Genomic DNA, 22319 nt, shown 5'->3' on the forward strand with positions numbered 1-22319 from the left:
TAGCACTTTCATACCACACAGTAATGTGGTTGCATAAGAAAGTATTGAAGTAAAATTTGATGTAGTATATATATTTTTGTTGTTCTTTTCTCTCTTATTTTTAGGCACAACACAACACGAGGCTCCTGAAAGTGTACAGTAAGATTGACGAGCGTGTCCGAATACTTGGCTACACTTTTAAGCACTTTGCAAAGGTAAGGGGTCCTCTGTTGTTTCTTGCTGCTGTGAGAGCTGGTTTTAAAAGGACACTAAAGCCAAATACCAAGTCAACGTGGAATGTTTAAATACCATTACAGAAACCTTGCAACGCTTGTTTTGTGCCAAATAAACAGCTTAGTTTATGAGAAACTATCTGAAGGGCCCAAATACCTGTATCCTTTGAAATACCTTTGAAATCTCCCGCCACCCAACCGGGGTGGGGTGACGTTGCATACGCCATCACCGCCCTTTGCTGCCGTAAGTGAGTAAAACGGTGTCCGACAGGCGGCGGTACTTTGTTTTGCACAAAATGCAAATGTGTGGTCATGGAGAAACTGAGCCAAGACAGAGAGGTGGATTTGGCGCTGCAGCTGCTTTTGGTCAAGTGGCATGGAATGTTCAGGCATCCCGTGACATCACATTGAAGTGGAATTCTCGGCTACTTGCAGTCTGTGCGAGTTTCGCGAGCCAATAAAACCAGCGCAGCACTACGTAATAACGAAACTACTTAAAACGTGAAAGCGCAGACGGCACAGAGTTGAGCGAAAATTAAGCCTTTCAACCGTCCGCATCGTTGTCAAGGGTAATGTCAATGAGTTCTTTTTCTAAAAATGCAATAAAACTGGACAAGTAGCATTTTGTTTTGTATTATAATACAATTATGTTCTTATAACAAATGGTTGAGTACTAGTGACAAAATTTTAATGAGTGCCTTCGTCATCGAGCAAGTACTTAATGTCCCAGGAGAGTCTCTATTTGTGCCCTGCATTTACCTCAATTTCTCGATTACTAAGGCTCTGTTCGCGATAATATTGACGCATTCGAGATTCCCAAGCACTAGTATCACTTTAGCTTGACTTAATATTTGCCTTTAGTGCCCCTTTAAGGCAGCTGAGTAGATAACCCTGGATTAGGTAGAGTAACTGTTTCTTTGATCAAGCACGTAAACATCTGCTCGCCGTTTAGTTAATAAGGAAATCAAATTATGGTTACAAAAAGGGGACACTATTTCATTTGTGCAATGTCATAGATAATGATGGTACATAGTCTAGTTAGTTGTTTACTAATTAAACATGCATGATGAAATTTTTCTCAGAAGTGAGCTAACAATAAATGCTCTCTCATTTGTAAACTTTAATTACTGATCAAAAATTGTACCACTGAATCCATTTCACACAGACGTTATCGATGCAGCAGTCTAAAAGTCAAATTCGAAAAGGGAGTAACTGCAATGGATACCACATTGTGGGATTTGATTTCAGAGGGGGAGTCACATTGGCATAATTGATGTCACAGTTTGAAAGTCATTCAAAGGGGGGGGGAGTCACAGTCAAATCCAGAGTCAAACTGATGTCATTGATGTTGCTATGTGGAGTCTTAATTCACAAGGGGACTTTTGTCGCAATGTTTAAGTCAATAAGCCAGTGCTCGCTCGCTGAATGAATGCAGACAGAGCTTGGTTTCAGTGGATTGCACTTCAAAAGCAAAACCTTGCCCAGCTTGAGCGAACTAGTGTTGCCATCTGCCATCCAGACTGGCACTGAAATCTAAGGTGGCAAGAGTTCAGCAATTTCAGGGAATAACTGCGTAGCACTGAAATGGCATCTGTGGTAAAGCTGCCTTTACATGTTGTCCAAGCCTAATGAGGACCTTCTTTCAGATATGTGACATTGGTGACGCGTCTCGGGGAAGCCTGTCCTCGTATGCGTACATCCTCCTGACAATCTATTACCTGCAGCAGTGCAAACCACCGGTAATTCCTGTGCTCCAGGAGGTAAGCTCGTTGCCTACGCAGTCTCTGCAGCACCTGCTAGGCAGCACAATTCTGGTGCTCAATTTTGGTGCTTTGAGGGGCTCAATTTTTACCGTGTAGCAACCACAAGAAAAGCATAGGGAAACAAAGCACTGTTTTAATTGAAATGTAGAGATAATGGCTCAAAGGGAAATGAGAGTGGATGAAGAGATTACTTTTGTTGAAAACACTACTTGTCTTGTCCATTTTTGTTTCCCTTCATGTTTTATTTCTACCTTTCAATTAAAAAATATGTAATGACACCTATGCTTTCCGTTGTCTTTTCATCCTCTTTTTATTGTCAATGTTAGAGAGCTTTAGTATGGCATAAAATTCTTGCGTAAGCATTAATGAGCGGCGCTCCACTAGTGCTGTCGTACATTTCAGAGCACTGCACAAACCAGTCATTAAGAATAGCGAAATGGAACGCTAACGCAAACAGCTGCAATGCCACCTAGGTGTAAAGGTTCACAAAGTAAAAGTAAACCTTGCATACAGAAAATGTCAATCTAATCCAATGATGTATCCATGTTGTGAGCACAGAAATGACCATGGTGGCACTTCGCTTTTCTGCAAATTATTATGATCTTCGGAGGCCATGTACATAGCACAACCACTCTTGTTAAGCCTAAAGTGCCGAAAAATTGACAGATTTCAGAAACAGTGCCCTGTTGTCACTAATACTTTGCTGTCGTAAGCATCATGACACAAAACTAAAACAAATACAAGCATCTGTTGGGAACGAATGTACCAAACAGCGCAGGACGACTTGATAGATTCGAAGTGGGTGGTTCTTACCTCGAAGATGCTACCGTGTATTCCATGCTAAACCGCCTTTGTGAGCATTAGCATCTCGCGCTAAATTCCAAAAAATGGTGGAGGCACGCAAAGCACAAAGCTGCCGTAGCGTCTGGCGCATGCAAAGTTCTCTTAATATTCTCTTAACTTCTCTTAATATTCGTGAAGTATTCTAGCTGCCTCCAGTGCAACCTGATTTATACAAATCTGCAGGACAATCTGCAGGATGAAGGCCTCTCCCTGTCTTGCACTAGCTGATTCCAACTTGTGCTGAAAAATATATTGCCGAGAGCTAGTGGGGCTATACTAGTCCAGGTGCAACCAAATTAGGAAGGCCCACTAAGTTTCAACAATGTCACTCCCTGACATTGACCAGGAATTGGCCTCCCTGGTGCAGTATTCGGCCACTACCTCCCTCGTGACTCCTGCAATTAAGGCACCAAATATAATGTTTTAAATGTTCGAGCTCTATCATATATGTGCTGCAGCTTGAATAGTCTAGCGCAGGCACAAGCAATGCAAGTGTGTCGGCAGCTGGGCTGGTAATAGTTGTTTTTCCTTCCTCGCTTCGTTAAGCCTAGTACTGTCAGATTCTTTATTAGTTTATGTAGAGTCTACTACATGAGGCACACTACATGGTGCACAAGAAGGAATTCCGAAAAGACAGAAGTTTGCAGGAAGATGGATATAGTGAACACTGGTCGAACAAGATATGTTAAACAGTCAACGTTCCGACAAGGAAACTTGTCCAGACAAGTCCTCTTGTTAAAATTCTGGCTCCAGCCTGACACATCCTTTGTTCACCCATGGTTGACAATAAGAGATTGCACTTCACCCCCCCCCCCCCCCCCTCGAGTGCAGTGCAGTAAGGTAGTGACAGTGATAGCACAATGTAGCATGCAGTAAGTGTGTAACGTGTACTGTAGTGTCATTAGCATTGAATTATTCTCTTGTTGGGTGCGTTAATATGCATAGTGGTCTCCTTTTCTGAAACCTAAGAAGGCATCGCCAACCTTTCGTAAGTTTGCAGTGGCTACTCTTGTTCATTACAGTTGTACCCAGAAAAGGACCGGAAACCTGAGGTCATGGTTGAAGGCTGGAATGCATGGTTTTTTGACGACCTTGAACATCTGGTAAGTGTGTCATTCAAGAGTGAAGTGCTGAGCTGCATAGGAAAGGAAAGGAAATAAAGTTACAGAGGCACTTAAGTCTCCTTACGTGCATGGAATGTGAAAGCATTCTGGGCGTGTAGACTATATCGACGGTCATACTGTTTGAGGGTGGGCCAAGTCAATTGTGGAAGTGGGCCAGGCCGATTTTGAACGTGGGTCAACTCAATTTTTGAATTGCGCAAAGTTTGCGAAATTTTTTGGGATGTGGACCACGGCGTCGGTTTAGCGCGGGATTTCGCATTGCGAGCCGCAGCAGGTCCAGTGCCAGGAATGTGACATCATCACTTGGTCATGTGGGTTTTCTTGCCGTCAGATGTTAATGCTGGGCACTTGCTGGGTTTTCCACTTCACAAAGCATTTAAGGATTTCGCTAAAAGAACATGAAAGGGAGATATTGACCACCCATATACGCTTGCGCATGTGTGAAACGTCACTAATTTTTTTTTTAATCGCTTACCGAACGAACAGGTGCGTCTTATACACCGGTGCGACTTATATATGTTTTTTTATGGAAAACTGCCGTTTTGAAGGGAGTGTGTCTTATACAAAGGTGTGACTTATAGCCTGAAAAATACGGTACTTCAAAAAGTAGGCGTGCGGGGTATATTACTTGGCTGGCTCAGGTAGGAGGTCAGTGAGGCCTCGGAACTTGGTATCTGACGGAGGAAAATATTGTTTCCTTTTCCACTGAAAGTTCCTTTTAGAATTTTTTGAAGAACGAATTTCATCCAATAATTCATTATCTGACTCTTTTTTTTTTTCATCTTAGTCGTCATTTTTGCTCACATGTGATACGTTGCTAGAACCTATTTTTCTCTAGAAGCCTGTCAGCTGATTTGGTCGTGACATTGCATGGTATTTTGTTGTTGAACGTTGTGTAGGGAAGACCCAAGAAGTCTGAAAAAAATTAAAATATGTTGTCGGGGGGATTACACTGCGAGACCGGCAGTGCTCACATTACCTCCATTACCACACTTTGTACACGTTTGTGGCCATACACTAATTACGCTAGACCTCTTCGGTGCTAGGCAAAATGCTTCATCGTGCATATAGTTTTACCAATCTAACCCATCCCGCACATTTACAGACTTCAATATCTAACCGGGAAAAGAGGAAAATATATGTTGACTTGCGCTTACCTACTGACGCTGCCATGGGCGTGGCCATGTTGTTTGTTTGGTCTCTATTTCTTGCTTCTTTTGTCAGATGGTGCCAGAAACCTGCGTGTTGGAGTGCGAGCACAAGATTCCGCTAAAATGATCGAAATTCTGTAATCTCTGATGAATCAGAATTCAAGCACTTGTAGAGGGTACACAATTGTGTACATAGTGTGTGAATGGGTTAAGTTCATTGTCCTGGCAGTGGACGATGATGATTATACACTTAGTCCCACATACGCTAGATTCTCTGTGAGCAGACGTCTGGTAAGCCAGAAAGGACTCAAAAGATAGAAAGGGATGCCACCTTGAAATTCCCATGTCAGCTCCACCATGTTTCGGGTGTTTCCTGGGGCATTTTGCAATTTGGTTTGCTTAATTAATCACCTTAATTAGGTTTTTATTGCCCGGCTTATTATGCTTGAGTCCAGTTAGGGACAGAAACAGGGTTGTCTTCATCCTGTTAGAGGCAGCCATTGTTTGCTTGCTTACTTGGGACATCCTTTGATCTGATCAAGCTGATTGATGAATCATTCAGTCAATAAAATGTTTCTCTTTTAGCAATCTGTCTGGAGTGAATTCGGGCGCAACAACGAGGATGTTGGTGAGCTGTGGCTAGGTATGCTCAGGTTCTACACAGAAGAGTTCAACTTCCAAGAGCATGTTGTGAGCATTCGGCAGAGGACACCTCTGACCAGGCTTCAGAAGATGTGGACGTCCAAGTGCATAGCCATCGAAGGTAAGTCTCACTTAGAGCACGAAAGAAAAACACTACATCAGTTCAGACTGATGCACTATTTTTCAAAACGCTATCATGGCTAATTTTGCAGTAAGATGTTGATAACAAAAACAGAAAATGAAGCCCTTACATCCATTTGAAAAAAATTGTCTATAAGCCGCAGTGCCAGCTTATTCATTGGTACAGGTGGCTGCCAGCACATTTGTGCTTTTAACATGGTGCAGAGCATGACAATGACATTCAGGTTAGCTAGTGAATACACAAGAAAGAGATATACAATGCTTTTAATGATTAGATTAATGATTATATTAGTATAGTACAACGATTACAGGACCTGTGCCCACCATGGTGAAATTAAGCCAGGATATCGCACAGGTGAGTGGATTAATCAAAGGAATCAACACAGCAATGTGGAACATGATATATTGGTGAGACACTGAAGTGCTAATTAGGTAATTATCAGAGTCGGTAATTTTACTGGAGTTGTACAATCTTGCCAACAATGATTTGGACACACGCAGACCAGTTGAGTAAAGCAACCAGGATTTTCAACAAAGAGCATGCATCTGTAGCGTTTAGCAGTGACAAAAATTCAGTTAAATGTACAATTTTTTGTTAGAATGCTCGAACACATTCACCTTGTAATTATTACATTCTGAAAATATATCCTGTCAAAACTTCTTTAAGATTAGTAACCCTGCATCTTGGCATATGCCTCGTGCTTTTAAATAAAACCCTGTAACTGGTTTTGTTTGCAGATCCTTTTGACCTGGACCACAATCTTGGTAGCGGAGTGTCTCGGAAGAGTAGGTCTTCTTGTTTTCTTTTGACGAAATTGTACGTCACTTTGTAAATTCTAGTTTCAGCTACCTTTCGTAAAACAAGGTCGTTTCAGCTGTATGATTTCTTTCCCCTTTTGTGCTGTAGTTGCAAACATTGTGAAATTATTGTCATATTACACATATTGTTGAAAGCCCTTCAAATCTTTTGAAATGTGTATTTTCTGTTGCAGAATATTTGCAGTAAGGCGTTTTTATAAATAAATGAAATATATGAATACATAGGTAAATAAAAAAAATAATTGTTAGAGATGATTTACCTCATAAATGTAATTTATGAAGAAAAACACATGTAAGAAAAAACACAAATTAAGAGTTCATGTTGTGAGGGGTACGTTGCCTCAATATTACGAATGTTATGAGGATCTTTCTAAAGGAGTACTGACACAATTTTTTACTTGTGTATTTAATTCTTTTATTTATAATTCTTGCTGTATGTCCAAGCACTCTAAGCCTTGAAAAGTATACTGGGAAATGCCAAATCGCCCTAAATAAGTTACTATGATATATAAAGTACTTCTTTCTGTGAACCAGTTTTAGTTTGATTTAAGTGCTTAACAAACCCAAGACACCACACCAATTATAGCTTATTCATAGTGCTGCAATGGTTTTTGGATGTAAAAGCCCATTGGTTATTCTTGTTAAGTCAACGACTGATTTTCTGGACGCCTGATTTTTCGGACATGCCTGATAATTTGGATGCCTTCGCGGCACCGTACTCATAGAGTCAATGTTTAGGAACGTCTGAAACTTCGGACGCAGAAGCCCTTCATCGTCCGATTTTCTGGACTGTTTGTCGTGACCGCAGGCCTGAAACGGCATTTATCGAAGCCACCACCGCCACCATTTTGTTTATTTTGCCCCCTCGAAACGGCGCTCTCACACGCAGATCTGCTGGCAGTTGTAGCCACCACCGTGGCAACGCTAGACGTAGCTGCTTCGACGTTCGCTGCAAAGCTTCTTGCTGTTTGGTGCCGTGTTTTTCGTTTAAAGAACTCGCCACTGTAGCAGTGGTGCCGACTCTGCAGCAATGGTGCCGACTCTGCCTTTGTAATTCTCACCAATGGCTTCGAAGCTCGGAAAGCACAACGTGTTAGACTGTCAGGTTTATTAGGCTTCACTTGTGCTTCCCGCACCAACGCTTACATCGCCGCTGTGCTCAGACACCTGCACACACACTGGAAGGATGTCATCACAGCCCGCGTTTTTCACCACCACACCCAGGGGGCACCACATACTCTCTCCCCCTACGGATGGATGTCCGTGGCTGCCACCATCCCCAGGGTGCACCACATACTCTTCTCCCTATGGATGGGTATCCTCACAGCATAATGCCGGCTCGCGAAAGTCAGCTTCGCCTCAATACAGCAGTGTTACGTGATGAAGCATCAAGAATGGGAAGGGACAATTTTCATGGGAGACAGTATTCGTTAATTATACACACGTGCACTTGCCGTCTCCTGTCAAAGTATGAGCACCGATACCCCTAATAACTGTACCGGCATGCCTTCAGAGCTAGTTTGGATGTGCCTGTGGCGATTTGAGCCCCTGCGGGCAGTAAAAGGCATGCATTCATTTTTTCGGACTGCCTGATTTTTCCGACGTTTTTACGGCCCCTAGGGAGTCCGAAAAATCAGACATTGACTGTATTTGTTTAACAATGTGCACAGGCTGCTTTTGTTGGTTGTAATTTCATGCTGATGCTGAACTAAGTGTGCGTGTGGATATTTTTCTGCCTAAATATGCGTGGCTTTCTCACAATGCTTGTTTGCTTCTTGTGCACCTTCATTTGCAGTGAACACGTATATCATGAAGGCCTTCATCAAAGGACGGGCCCACTTTGGAACACCCATACGCAAGCTTCCTGCAGCCTACACTACGTTCCTGGTAAGTTGCTGAGCTCATAACTGCTGTTGAGATCATCGGGCATAAAAGCGTCTATTTATTTAATTATTCAAAGATACCTTACAGACCCCTAGAGGCTTTGTGTAAGGGGGGAGAGTACAATCAAAGATAACTTACACAATAATTAGAATACATATGTGAATACATATGCAAAAAATATAGGGTAAGAAATGCACTAATACAGTAGAACCCCGCTGTTACGTTTTTCACGGGACCGTAAAAAAAAAAAAACGTAATAGCTGGGAAACGCAAGAGCCAGGAAACAGGAAAAATTGAGAATTGGGAGTAGTGTTGAACTGCATACGATATTATTTTAATTCTTACGTGTGACAAAAAGTAGTCTCGCCCGACAGCCGAAGTATCGATTGCGATGTGCTATACAAAGTAAGAATAGTAGTCAATCGTCCGTATAAACTTGTAAACATTCGCTTATTAACTAATTAACAAACATGGTGTTAGCGCCTACGGGCAAACATGAACACATCACACTCAATGAGCGCGGACACGCGCAGTTAAGCGCCGCTGCAGAAGCGAGCGAAGTGACCTTCGTGCTGTTGTCTATCGCTTCAACGCAAACTGAGCGCCGAGAACACGCAGCATGCACAAAGCTACGAGCCGCCGACGCACCTACACTGCGTAGAATCAGCCCCCGCGCAGATCGCTTTCAAGATACGGCTCGCGCGACCGACCGCGCGCCGCCGCGCAGTATGATGCCAGAGCACAACGCTGCCCGCTATCCCTCCCCCCTCGTCGGTGCCTCGCGCGCAACGGAAGGAGGCGCGCTTCCTCCCTGCTTTTCTTTCTTTCGCGCACGAGACACAGTCGTCGGCTCCCCTTGCACGCGTTCACTCGCACATGCAGCATGCGGCGCCGCTGCATGTGTGAGGGGAGCCGACGACCGCGTCTCGCGCGCGAAAGAAAGCATACGGCGCGCGGCGACGGCGTTATCGCCCTTGGACTTTATACGGAACATCTATGAGCCAAAACCAATTTTAGGGCCACAACGCGTTATAGACACCATCTTTGGATAGGAAATGCGGATCTCAAAGGCCATACTTTTTCTGCCGGAAACCGAAAATACGTAATAAGTGTCGCCCCCGGCACTTTGGGCGGCCAATGCCATCGTCAAACAACCAAGGCAAGCAACATGAAAAATCAAAATGGCCGCTCGGGCCGGCGCGCTGTGGCAGTTCGCAACGTATGATGCGGGAACGGTTCCACAGTTGCGACGTAACAGCGGGGTTACCAATGCATTGGGTTCTATGGGAGCTGTTCCGGGACCGGCCGAAAACGACTTAACAGCCGGGAAAACGCAGCACCCGGGAACGTAACAGCGGGGTTCTACTGTATACAGTAATATAGTGTTACCATATGTACAAGGAACAAACTGAATGCTTTTGAATGTGACTGCTCATTCAACAAGAAAATTTCACGCATTAACGGCCCACGCTTTTTGCAGGCGTACTTCTTTGACCACCGGCAACTTGTTGACGGACCGCCACCCAATGATCGGGGATGTCGCGTGTGTGGCAAGATTGGCCACCGCATGAAAGAGTGTCCGAAGCGTCAGAAGAACAATGGGGGCAAGGAGAAAGACGCAACTGGTGGTGGCAATCGTCCAATGTGGCCGATGCAGGACCCAAGGCACGTATGACAAGAGCTTGTTGTATGAAACTGTAGTTTGCACGCGGACCAGGGTTATAATTAATTAGAATTTATGCCTCTGCTGTTGATCTGACACACAGCGCATTTGAACAGTGTTAAGGGCATTAAAGAGATACTAAAGAGAAACACTCATTTAGTTTAGACTGACAGGGTGTCCTTTCAAAGCTCTGTATTAATTATTTTTGTGGTGAGAAATTGACTACTTGATGAAAAAAAAATAAAGACTTATCTTCAGTTTTTTAAATTTTGCACTAAAACCGAAGTGTTGGCACGTTAATGTGATGTTGCAGATTTCTGAGTATTTTCTCACATTTGGGCCGCTGTGGTGCACCAGAAATTCTTGAAATTTACCATGTTCAAATTTGCTCAAAAGAAACTTGTGCCTTTTCAGCAATGTTACGCTTGTGCCTCCGCTTAGTGAAAAGTCAAAACAAGCATTAAAAAAAAGAAAACTAAGCAACCCTTCCCCCACCGGAAAATGGGAGTAAGCGAAGCTTGTCCTGGGTGCACGTAAACTAACCATGATGCGACGGCAGCGACAGGGAGGACGATGTCACTGACGGTATGCCAACAGTCTGCCGTTGTCGCTTGCATTTGATGTCTCGAGTTTGCCTGGCGCCGTCGTTACCAGCATTCGCCCGCCATTGCCGCTTGCGATTCTTCGAAATTAAATTGCTTTAAAAAAATAAGTCCATTACGCAAGACAATGAATGGCTCATACCCCCTTAAGCAATGACTCATACCCCCGTAAATGGGCCTCCCCATTACGACGACAGAAGAGAAGTGAAATTCTATATTGGAATGATTAGCAGCAACGCAGCCAGCTCTGGAAGCAGACGACGACGAACGTGGGAGCAGTGGCACGAGTGCGTGCTGAGCATGAGCATGAGCGCAAAACGAGGGGTGCCAACGAGCCAGCTGCGGAAGACGACGACGACGCTAGAGCCAATGCTGATGATGATAGTTTTTTGTGTACACGGGCTCCACCGAAATCTGTACCTTATAACAAGCTTCACTTGAAAAAGGAACCACATGCCTTGTGTGGCTTTCTGTATTCGTCTGCAAGTGTTAGTGAACCAGTGAGGATCTGCAGTGAAATTTTGCCATGAAATAAGAAAGCAATTTGGCTAATTTACCGTATATACCTGAATCTACCGTGTCCACGAATCTAATGTGCACCCAACTTTCGCGGGTTTAAATTGAGAAAATAACAGTGCACCTGAATGTAATGTGCGCCTGGCTTATAAAAGAACCACATAATATGCACCCCCCCCCCCCCCCCATGTTCGCTGTCAGAAAAAACTAGACATGCAGAATTTACCTTCACAGAAGGGAAATTTTTTTTAGAATGAACTTTCATTATGAAATCCACGCATTGTCGCCATTTTCACTTCATTGCCCTCACATACCAAGCACTAAGAGGCGGTGTATTCTCAAGCGATCACTTTTAGAGATACAGTGGAATCTCGTTAATTCGGACCCGCTTAATTTGAACTTCTGGTTTATTTGTACTGACGCTGTGGTCCTGTCAAAATTATTTGCATTTCAATGTGTAAAAATGCTCAGTAATTTGTATGCGTAAGCATTTGTGACTCTTAATTCTAACTTACCACGCCGTGCCAACCCGCGTGGCGGTGCTTCCGACCTAGAAGTGCAGCCGCTTCTGTTGCAAGCTTCGTATTTTGGCATGTTACATATAATCTGCACCAAAAACTTATAAAAGTTAGCAGTCAAGTAGGGGTGTGTGTTATACGTGAATGTTGTCCTGAGTTGCGGCTTCACAGCAGCATGCATGGCTTTGCCATGAAGCCACACTTGCAGAGCTTGTCACTCGTGTTAGGTTGTGCACTGAGTTAATGCAGCGCTGTACGTAAGTCCTCGATTAAATTAGCTTCCTTTAATTTGAACTCCATTTAATTCAAACAAATTTCCTTGCCCCTTTGGGTTCGAATTATTAAGATTTGACTGTATTGCTATCACTTTCACAAGATTTTACATGACTCTGCACTGGACTTAGTGCAATATGTGGCCGACAGCATTCTTGGCACTTTGTGCAGATATTGCTATCACCGCTTAGCACAGCGGCAGAAAAGCTGGTGTCCATATGCGCCGACGAGTTAGGTGCCGAGCCGTGCGAAATGTCTCGAAAGTGATAGTATCACTGAAAGTGATTGACCAAGAATACCGCTCCAGATCGTAGTCGAGCACAAAATAAATGCACAGCAACCATCACGAACACATGCTCTGTCGCCATTTGTGATGACACTCATGTTGCCCCTAACAATAGGCTGTTGCCAACGGCTCGAACACGGTTTTGCTTTTGTATCCAATTGTAATGCTGCAGACAATTTTCGGCCCCATTTTCTCAGCAGGCAACTCTACGATGGCTAGGGAGAGACTTCTTTCAGTTGCAGCTAAAAAATTATGCATCGTATATAAAAGATATAGGCAGCTTGTAATTTGATGTAACATTATACAGTAAAAGCTTGTTAATTCACAACTCGTTCATTTGAAATGTTGGATAATACGAAGTAGCCACTGCGGTCCGTCCAACAATGGATTGAAAGCAATATGTAATGCATCATGTTAATTCACACTGAAATCCTCACCGCCACCGATAATTCGAACTCGGCGCCATCGTGGACGGGGAGAGTGCTAGTGCGCGGCGTGCGGCCGAGCGTCGCTTGTGACCAGTCACGCTACGCCGCTTACGCTGCACCAGCCGAAATGCTGTCCACTCTATACTTCGGTGTGCGCGCCTTTGGCTGCTCTCTTCAGAGCTTGCACAGAACGATCCCCAACCCGCGCACCACTTTGAACGGCTGTCTGCGACTGTCGGCGAAGCAGTGCAGGCACCTTTTTTTTTTTTCTTTCTTTGCACAAGGCATTGTGGGTCGACACAAAGAATGCGCGGATGGATCAAGAGCCATCTCGATGTAGGGCACATCAGACCACGTTGGCCACGTCCGGTTACATTGGCTGCGCCAGTGCATCGAACTATAGATGTTCTCGTCAACGTGACTCGTGTGCGCGCACGCTCACGCTACGTCTGACTATATATGCGCGTTAACCGAGCGACTTTTTCTCTGACTTTCATTAGTTTGAATTTTGTATAATTCGAATTTTCGTAGCATACCCGCGGAATTCAAATTAACGAGCTTTTACTGTACTTCACACTTCAATATGTTGCAAAATGTGGCGTACGTATTACACGGAAGGCATCGCAGATCTGAACCTGTTTACCACCAAACGAGTGAAGTGGCACATTTCTGTGACCAGCAGCTTCTCTGCACCACTTGTGCTTGCCACCAAAACGTAGTATGTTGCATACAGGAAGCACAAAGGTGCACTAATAACACGTGATTCAATGTGACATTACGTCCACAAGTTGTAGTTGTAGTATATATGAAGTAGTTAATCTGTAGAAAGCGTTTCAGACCAAAAACGACTGCACTGCAAAACACGCTGAGCGAGTCTTCTATGACCGCACATCTTGCGTAGCTTCCATAGTGTTGCCTGTTAAGTACGAAACGGAGTAGTATGTCTCTTTGCTCTGTTCTGTTGGCACTATTTGTTGAAATGCGGCGCCCCCTATGTGCTGCCCTTGAACTAAGAAGTGGGTGGTAGTGTCTGTAAGAAAATAGCTTTTTAGATCGGTGCTCACAGTTGCTGCACTTGGCCACCTAATAAGATTCCAGTGCGGCTGTGGGGGCACCTGCACATGACATTCTTATAATGAAATGTATGCTTTTACTGAGTGATTTTGTGACGTATGTGTATTCTGTATTCCGATTTAATTCCAGTGGACTTTCTTTTCATTCCAAATGACTTAAAATGCTTTAAAAAAAGCTCTTGTGACCCTCTTGTCACAGCTGGAATAGCAAATTTTGCTTTGCTGCTGAAGCACAAAGAATTAAAAATCATGTGCAGCCTCTTGGCTAGTAGTATGGCTAGCCGTTGCTGTGACCCACTGACAGAGTAAACAGGCTGCATTTGTATGGCCCATTGTACGGTTGTTAGTTCCATTGTGGTCCATCCACAGTTCACGTGATAAGCAGGGCAAATTCTTCCATGCCTGCACAACGGCCTTGCCTGTTCTCTTGAGTGGTCGAAAGTGCCTTGAAGGTGAGCTGAGCGAGCTGACCGCTGCCCTTTGCAGTGGTGGGCCTAGGAACTTCAAGTTCCGGCCGCGGCCAAATCCACAGAATCTGGACCCAGAGGAGATGGATGCGGAGCAGCTGAACCTGGAGCATCTGAACCCACAGAGGCTGAATCAGCCGCAGCCAGGCCCCATGTTGCACCGGAGGCCACGAGCTGGACCAGGAGCACAGCCGCGTCAGGGTAGAAATCGTGCGCAAGACGACCAGCGGCATTCTCATCACCAGCAACAGGCACAGCATCAGCCGCAACAGGGTGCTCCAGCCGAGGGTAAGCTTGCTGGCTGTAGGCCATCTTGGCTTCGGTCTACAAAGGCTGGGGTCTTGAAAATGCTAAGCTCTTAAAGGAGTGCTAACATGGCATTCCATGAGGAATAAATGTCTCGGTTTTTCCTGCAACAAGATCTTTCAAGCAGCCTTTCGTAGCGCTGTTTTCTTATTTTGAGCAAGGCATGGGGCACTACAACCAGTACTAATGCCAGCCACTACACCACCACTACGGATTAGTCAGAATGCTGTGTTTTGCAGCAGTAGTTAAATGATGGTGGTGTAGCTAGTGAGCGTTGCTGGTATCATCATCTTTCTGTCCAGGTATAAGAAGTCTGAGGCACACTGCAGGATTGTAGTGTGTGCTGGAATGTTTGAGTTGATTAACCATGGGGCTGCATTGGTCGCATTACAAAGAGCACAATTGATGTCTTGATGTGATCAACAGTATTGGAACAGAAAAGTCACTGGAGCCAACATTTTGACAAGGGTCTTCATAAGCATGATGAAGACAGCTTCCCTTGTTGGTGCCTCGATGCCGCGCATGCATCGGCAAATTTTTTGCGCGTTATGTACTTCCACATGCCGCTACTAGATGATGAGAGTTGTGTGTTGACCTCTGATGCAATGGCACATCCGGGGATCTGGGGTGTGCAGTGGTCGCCAGCTGTGCCAGCCCCATTTTGGTCAAAAGGTTCGGTCCTGTGTAAAGGGCTGCACCTCGCTAAAGTTGTAAAAAAAAAAAAAAAGTGCAGCCCCTACACAAGTTTATACGATACTTGCAATAGGTATAATTAGCAACAATATTTTTGTCTGCTGTGATATGTGGACGTGTAATTAAAATGTGTATCACTGTTAACGGTCTGTGGCCTTTGTCACATATTGGTTGTTGTTCTTTCATCAGTAAAAATTGTGTGCGAGATACGTGCCCTTTTCAAAGTCGACGCAGTACAATTTCAATGAACCGTTATTCCATTCGCCAAGCACTGGTTTAGCAAGGTGGAGCTTACATGGCGTCCTATACCCTGCTCTCCGAAACAGCAGCAGGGCTTGGGTTTTTTGTTAACATACCTTCCAGAAATTGGTCTTCACAAAAAGCTTTGCCCGAAGGTTGCTTCGTGATATAGAATGCTCTGAACTTCTTGCCATCATCTCGCCTGTAAATACCATAAGAATTATTCGCACATTAAAAACATCTTTTTCCCACTCTTCTCTGGGATATTTTATTCCACTTTCTCCTTCCTATGCAGAGTAGACTGTGAGCTATCATGTGAATATTGCCTAAAACCTCTGCCTTCCAATGAAGACCTTTCCTCTTTTTGTGTTAATCATTAACCACCGCCTGTGAGCCTGTGGTCTTGTTTTGAAAATTGTGTTGTACAATGACAATGAGGACGAAACCAAGGACAAGAATGATGACAATGACTGAGGCACGAAGCTTGACCTCAGGCTTTCCCTTGAGTGGACTTCCTGCCATTTTTCTTTGAGCAATAAAGAAACATATGGGCACCTCCCCATGTTCTGCAGGTCACACAGGCCATCCTGGTCTTGCCCCCGAAGTTTCCCACGGGGGCATTGCACCGCCGGGCGTTGCCCAGGCACAGCTCCAGAGGACGCTGCAGAACATGGCAACGGCAGGTCTCCAGATGGGAGCTGCCCCCCGCTGCTTTGTTCCGCACATGGGCACGCCCCCGAATTTCATGGCAGCACCGCCCCTTCGCCCACCGGGGTTCCCGGGCGCCAACGGCCAGACGCCGCCCCACCCTGACGTGCAGGCCCTGCTGCTGAGGCTGCAGCAACAGCAGCCACCGCAACAGATGCCGCAGGACATGGGACACCAGCGATATGGCCAGTGGGTGAGTGTGAATCATTGTCATCTTTGACAGCCTGCTATACTTAAATCATTTGTGGCACATAGAAATTGCTACAGAAATTACTGGAAGGTACTCTAATGATCGAGAAGGGGAACCAAGGGGCCTGATTTTCATTAGCCACAATAATTTGAGCCCAACAGACAATAGAACCAAGGAAAGCATAGAGTAAATTACTTGTTTTTAATGGAAATGGAAGTGGATTAACAAAAAGTCTCAGTTTCACCCAAAAGGCGAAGCATATTACGATAGCAAATTAGTAGAGAGCTATGTGAAGTAAGGATACAGTGCAGTCCACTTATAACGGTATCAAGAAGAATGAAAAATCCCGACTGGTATAACCGATCATCACTATATCTGGACTGCCGTTAAAAAAAAGGCGAATATACTTTTGTAGTCCCAAAACCGAATGTGCCACTTGCGATAAAAAATCTACGTTGTAGAGAGTAGGCTGTGAAAAATAAAACTTTTATTTATACCTCTAAATAGCATTTAAATCGTTAGGTGCGCTGAAATAGAAATCTGCACTTGCTTTCGCGGTAGTTTCGGGTTCACATCCGCTGTGTGCATCGCATTCAGCTGCTGCGCTAACACTGGCGGCTATAATTTAGCGTACATGAAATCAATGAGCAGACTTTATCAACGACAGTGCACTCTGCTTGAACATCGTGGTCGGTGTCAAAGACGGGCCATTGCCAATCTCGTCGTCACTTCCGTTCCTGTCGTCGCCTCCGTCTCACAACGCCGCCGTCTGTCGCGACAACGATCGCCGCGTGGGAAATGTCTTCGCAGAACGAGGCAGCACTATCTGCACTCAGAAACTCTGCCGTCCAAGCACCACCTGTTTCATCGTCAGTAGCAAGGTGCTCCCATAGTTCGGTTATGTCAGCGGCTTCCACTGTGTTATAGTTTCACCCATGGGGGTTTCGTCCTAGCGCACAAAGCACCCCTTTTCTGCTGATCGGCATGGCCGCTGCTTCTAGCCTACATGATCGTGGCGCTACCGGTTGTCATAATCATCGATATCATCGACTGCGTGAGCTCGTACTTCGAGTCTGCAAAAAAATTTGTAGCTTCGTCTGAAGCGACACAGCTTTGCGCTTGGTCGGCGCACCCCACACCTCCCACTGCTTCCGCGGCGCATTTCTGCGCTCGCTGAGAGAGAGAGAGAAAGGGAGCGCAGGCACCGCTCACTTATCGCTTTCTCTCTTTTTTTTCTCCTCCTCTTCTATGGATGCTTGCAGAACCGCCGGCTACGCAGATGCGAAGCAGCTGGCGCCATCTTGTGCACACTGCGCCAACTTGCGATGCTCTCCGTGGCTTTTGCAATCGGCGCGCGGGGGCGGGATGCGCTGCGCGGTTATGGCAGCAGATACGAACTCACGTAGACAAGCTTTTCGCCCTGTCTCGGTTAAAATGCACATTTGATGATTATTCTGCATGAAAAACGCCTCTCAGAAGCAAAATTTCGGTCGTTATATCCGATATGCGGTGAATAACATATTGTTATATATGTTTTTTTTTTCTCATAGCCCTAATGCATAAGTTGATATTCTTAAGTCGACTCATCGTTATAACCGATATAGCGTTATAACTGGACTGCACTGTAGTAGTTTAATGGGCTGTATGAAGTTGTAAACATTCACTTACTAACTAAATACACAATCACGGGTGTCACGCGCGCACAGGTAAACATGAACACATCTCGCTCGATGAGCGCGGAAACATGTTGTGAAAACGCTGGAGTGAGAAAGCGCGCCAGCAGCAGTGGGAAAAATTGACCTTTACGCTGTCTCTCGTCTCACTTCAACGCGAACGTCGAAAGCACAGCGCATGCAAAGATGCCGGCACTCGGCGTATGCACTTTGTTCCCATCGCAGAGCGCTTCGAAGATGAGGCCCACACGGGGGCCTCATCTGCCCGAAAGCGATCTGCCCACATGGCAGATCGCTTTCAAGATATGGCGACCGCGCGGTCGCACTTTGAGCAGCAGTCGACGGAGCAGAACGCACCCCCTCCCTCGCCTTGCCCTCCTGCCTCGCGCGCGAGAGAATGCATGCGCTTCCGGCCTGCCTTCCTCTGTCGCTTGTGCTACATTGAGCCACGATTGCCGGCGCGAATGGTCAAAGATGGGACTCGCAAAATCATTAGCTCTCACCACCAAACTCGCCAAACTTCCCGCCCAGCTTGCATGATCAGCTTTTTATGGGCCCTCTATTTTTCCCCCCTTTCCCACTTAGCCGCAGCCCATGGGTCCGCCGTCGAGGCACAACATGCCGTCATCATGGCCACCGAGCCTACCTCCTCACAGTCAGGAGGCGCCGCCCCATTTCAGTGGCTTCCTCGGACCAAGAGGGCCCCACAACCTCCCACCACATCCGGCAGCATTGCCCCCGCCGCCAAATCAGCAGCAGCCCTTTCTCTGCGGGCCCCCTTCGAAGCCGCCGTTCGGCACGATGCCAAGCCAGCCAGTCTTCCCCGGAGCGCTGTCGAATGACCACCAGTCACAGCAGTGGGACCCCCCATCACATGGGAGCCACGAGGTGAAGTCTGTGCCGTCCCAAGATTAGAGAATCTCTGAAAGAGCTTTTTCCCCACCCAACGTTTACTTGTGACAAATTTCTCCCCCTACCCCTTTCCTGTGGCGATGCTTGTTCCCAAAGACTGATGCCACAGGCATCCATTGACAAGCCTCCTAACTCACACGTTCTTCTTGTTTTAAGTTCTTGGATTAGTACCCTCGAGAAAAAGACTGTGTCAATTTGATTGAAGGTACTATGCTGTGTATACTGCCTGTTTAAGTTTCTTACACTTGGCTTAGGATTGGGTTGTCAGGGTGCAGGGCTGTTAGAGGAGGAGCTATCACTTTTTGCACAAGAGTTGGCTGCTGCTTTTTTTTTTTTTTTTTCTCATGCACTGCCCCTTGGGCAAAGCTCAATTTTGGTGACAGTGTATACCATTGTCAAAAGCGAGATTCGTTTCAGATTTTTGCATGCTTCCAGGATATGTCGAGGGGCGCCTGATGAACAGGCATGTAAGAAATGGATTCGTTTTTTTTTTTTTTTTGTTTTCATTGTTGCATTCATTGTTTTAGCTTAGCTACTGACGATCATGGGGACGACTGGCGATGGTACTAGAATGTTATCACGTGGTGCCTTCCCAAAGTTAATTTTTCTTCCTCGCTTCTATCAATGTTTCTCATGCAAAATCTTGTCAGGTCATCAAGACATGGCAAAACATAGTTTTAGCATTATTATTTACATTCTTCTGTCATACTTTCAATTTGGCATTTTTAGGTCAAAGCATAGCTTCCCCTTTGACTTGCCCTGTTTCTCATCCACTACAGTGATGCTCTCGAGTATGAAGAATTGTTTGCATGTGATGAAATGATGTGGTAACAAGAAGCTGTTACATTTGATTTGTCTTGTGAACGGAGCTCTCTGGGTAGTGTCATTAATAGCACTGTGATGGTAATTGCAGCTAAGTGTTGTAGTCTGTTCTGTGCGAGGAATCTTTCATTCTGGGCAGTATTCTGAAAAGAAAAAAAAAAAAGTGTTTCTTCAGCCAGCATTTGGTGGTGGTAATTATGGTTTGAGAGCATCTGTTTCCTTGTAATGAGATTACATAGACAGCAGTTGTAAAGGGAAGTGTGTTCAGAATGTATCGGGGGTGGGCAATTCTTGTTAAGTGCTCCACTTGTCTTGATCGCAGGCTGGGACTGTGCAGCCTTCCTCGGCATTGTGCGTCTTTTGTAATTAGACAACCCAATCATTTTCATCAGATGCATTCGATCTCAAGGCCACTGTGTTGTTGACATCTTGTGTCATGTACCAAGTACAAGTCTTTGGAAAACATAACTCATGAATGAGCGGTTTGACATACCATGCCAACACAAATTTTGACACAGTGCATGGTGCCACACGTCATGGCGGTGTTGGATGGGGTTTATTGATTTTAATAAAATTCATCATCAGGATTTTATGGTGGACATTTGTGTAAGCCATGCCATGTACATGGTGCCATGAAGGCAAGAAAAGTGTGTAATTGCCATTTCTTGTAAATATGTGAAGAACTTCAAAAGCACATAAGTGGCCTAAACAATGTTCCCCCCTGCCAATAACTCTGAACGATTGTAGTAAAATATGTAAGTAAAGAGAAATTCAAGCATTATTTGTGTCCTGCCTCATTGATTTGTTTTTTTATAAGTATTTTTCTGATGCACTTTCATGTTATCTTAAAGGGACACTAAAGCAAAACACTCAGTCAGTTTAGATGGATAAAGCATTCTTTGAAAACTGAAGGTAAAAGTTTCCAGTATTTAATATTGCGTCAAATCCATAACCCTGGTGCATCACTGTGACGTCACGAATTTCAAGGTAGTTTTTCGTACTTAGTCCGCATTGGCTCAGCAGAAGTTCCTGAAACTTGCCTGAATTACTAAGTCCTGAATTAACTAAGCCCTAGAAGATGCTGTCAAAATCCACGACGTCGCAGCGAGCTGGTGCAGGAACTTCAAGGAGGTGTCGGCACTGGTCTTTTGTTGTTGCGCTTTTTCTGGCTTACCAAGCGTCCTATCGTGGTAAGAGTGGTGTTCTTGATATTGTAGAAGGATAATTTACTGATACAGAAGAAATCGTTTTTCTTTTTAGTGTCCCTTTAAAAGCTATATCGCTGCTAAGGAGCACGAGCAGTATTCATTTGCCAGGATTATCGCTATCCGATACAACAGAACTTGCGCCGTCACAATTCCATGTGCAATGCATAACACAATGTGCTGCGCCATTAGAGGGCACTAGCTGTCGCTTGGAGAAGGCTAACTTGCACACATGTTCACATAAATCGTCTAAGGTTCCCTACTGCAGCAATATAGAGGACAGCATAAGACAAATCGGCGATCAGCACCGCTGAAATCCCAATCTATTGCAAAGCTTACAAGTTCCATTCAGAGTGATGACATACGGGCAGAGTGTTTCACAGACACAGTTATAAAAGGTGGCAAAAAATGCTCGTGACGTGAGATTGGTGGGGTAGTTATAATTAATCGCTGTAAAATTGGGGATTTGCATTCATATCGCTTTGAATTTGAAAATGTGTGCCACATAAGCGTCGTTGATTGAATACGCTGCTGCATGGGCTGTTTTTTGTAACACTGCAGCAGGAAACCTTGCACAGCTGTGCGTGAATCTGCCCACAAGTTAGCTGCTAGCTCTAGAGGTGTTGCTAGTGTCTTCGGGAGCTCAGCCTGCATGGGGAGGAGGGGCGGGGGCGGTACATGGATTTGCCTAAATTTTGTCCTTGTAGCTTTCAAGCACCTTTACGACTCTGCTAATTGATCATTTTCATTAGGTAGTGTTGAAAGCGTGGCGATCATGGCCCATATGTTTTCGGCTCCTGCAATATATTTTCTGGCGCTTGCAGTACAGAAAAGCATGGCTTCCGAGATTAAATTTTGTTACTCCCAGAGAGCCTGCACTATAGGGTTATTTAGACACTGCCTACAAGATACTCTGTTATAAATGCAAAAATTCGCCATTACAATGCATGTGTGCAGAAACGTATTGCCTTGGCGTGTTTAAAGCAATTTTTTTTATTTAGAAAAATACATCTTGGAGGCTTAGTGGTGTTGACGTCGCGCTGCTAAGCTCGAGGACGCTGCATCAAATTCCGCGAAAGCATAAAAAAATGTCGCAGTTTCGCCCGAAAGGTGAAGCATCAATTGCGATAGCAATTTAGTAGAGAGCTATATGGAATAAGGATAG

General features: G+C 45.0%; 1 protein-coding gene and 1 long non-coding RNA gene across 4 annotated transcripts in view; one reads left to right on the plus strand and one right to left on the minus strand.

Annotated features, from left to right (window-relative positions):
* Positions 1–20730, plus strand: part of LOC119433168 (terminal uridylyltransferase 7-like) — a 40205-nt gene extending 19475 nt beyond the window's left edge. For 2 of the 3 annotated variants that reach the window (XM_037700301.2, XM_049659404.1), the window contains 10 exons: positions 105–194; positions 1859–1972; positions 3841–3921; positions 5679–5856; positions 6615–6662; positions 8491–8582; positions 10060–10244; positions 14425–14693; positions 16217–16545; positions 18801–20730. In XM_037700301.2, the coding sequence (XP_037556229.1) occupies positions 105–194; positions 1859–1972; positions 3841–3921; positions 5679–5856; positions 6615–6662; positions 8491–8582; positions 10060–10244; positions 14425–14693; positions 16217–16545; positions 18801–19130 (1716 nt within the window). In that variant the 3' untranslated portion in view covers positions 19131–20730. The remainder of the gene's footprint in view (positions 1–104; positions 195–1858; positions 1973–3840; positions 3922–5678; positions 5857–6614; positions 6663–8490; positions 8583–10059; positions 10245–14424; positions 14694–16216; positions 16546–18800) is intronic. The other variant, XM_037700302.2, reaches the window with a different exon arrangement.
* The window catches only part of LOC119433169 (uncharacterized), a 42160-nt gene that overhangs the window by 973 nt on the left and 18868 nt on the right, over positions 1–22319 (minus strand). The window contains exons 2-3 of the long non-coding RNA XR_005188291.2: positions 5100–5180; positions 3802–3953 (exon numbers count right to left, since the gene is read on the minus strand). This is a non-coding gene — a long non-coding RNA (uncharacterized LOC119433169). The remainder of the gene's footprint in view (positions 1–3801; positions 3954–5099; positions 5181–22319) is intronic.

This window comes from Dermacentor silvarum, chromosome 11 (assembly GCF_013339745.2).
Source record: "Dermacentor silvarum isolate Dsil-2018 chromosome 11, BIME_Dsil_1.4, whole genome shotgun sequence".
Classification (NCBI taxonomy): Eukaryota; Metazoa; Arthropoda; class Arachnida; order Ixodida; family Ixodidae; genus Dermacentor; species Dermacentor silvarum.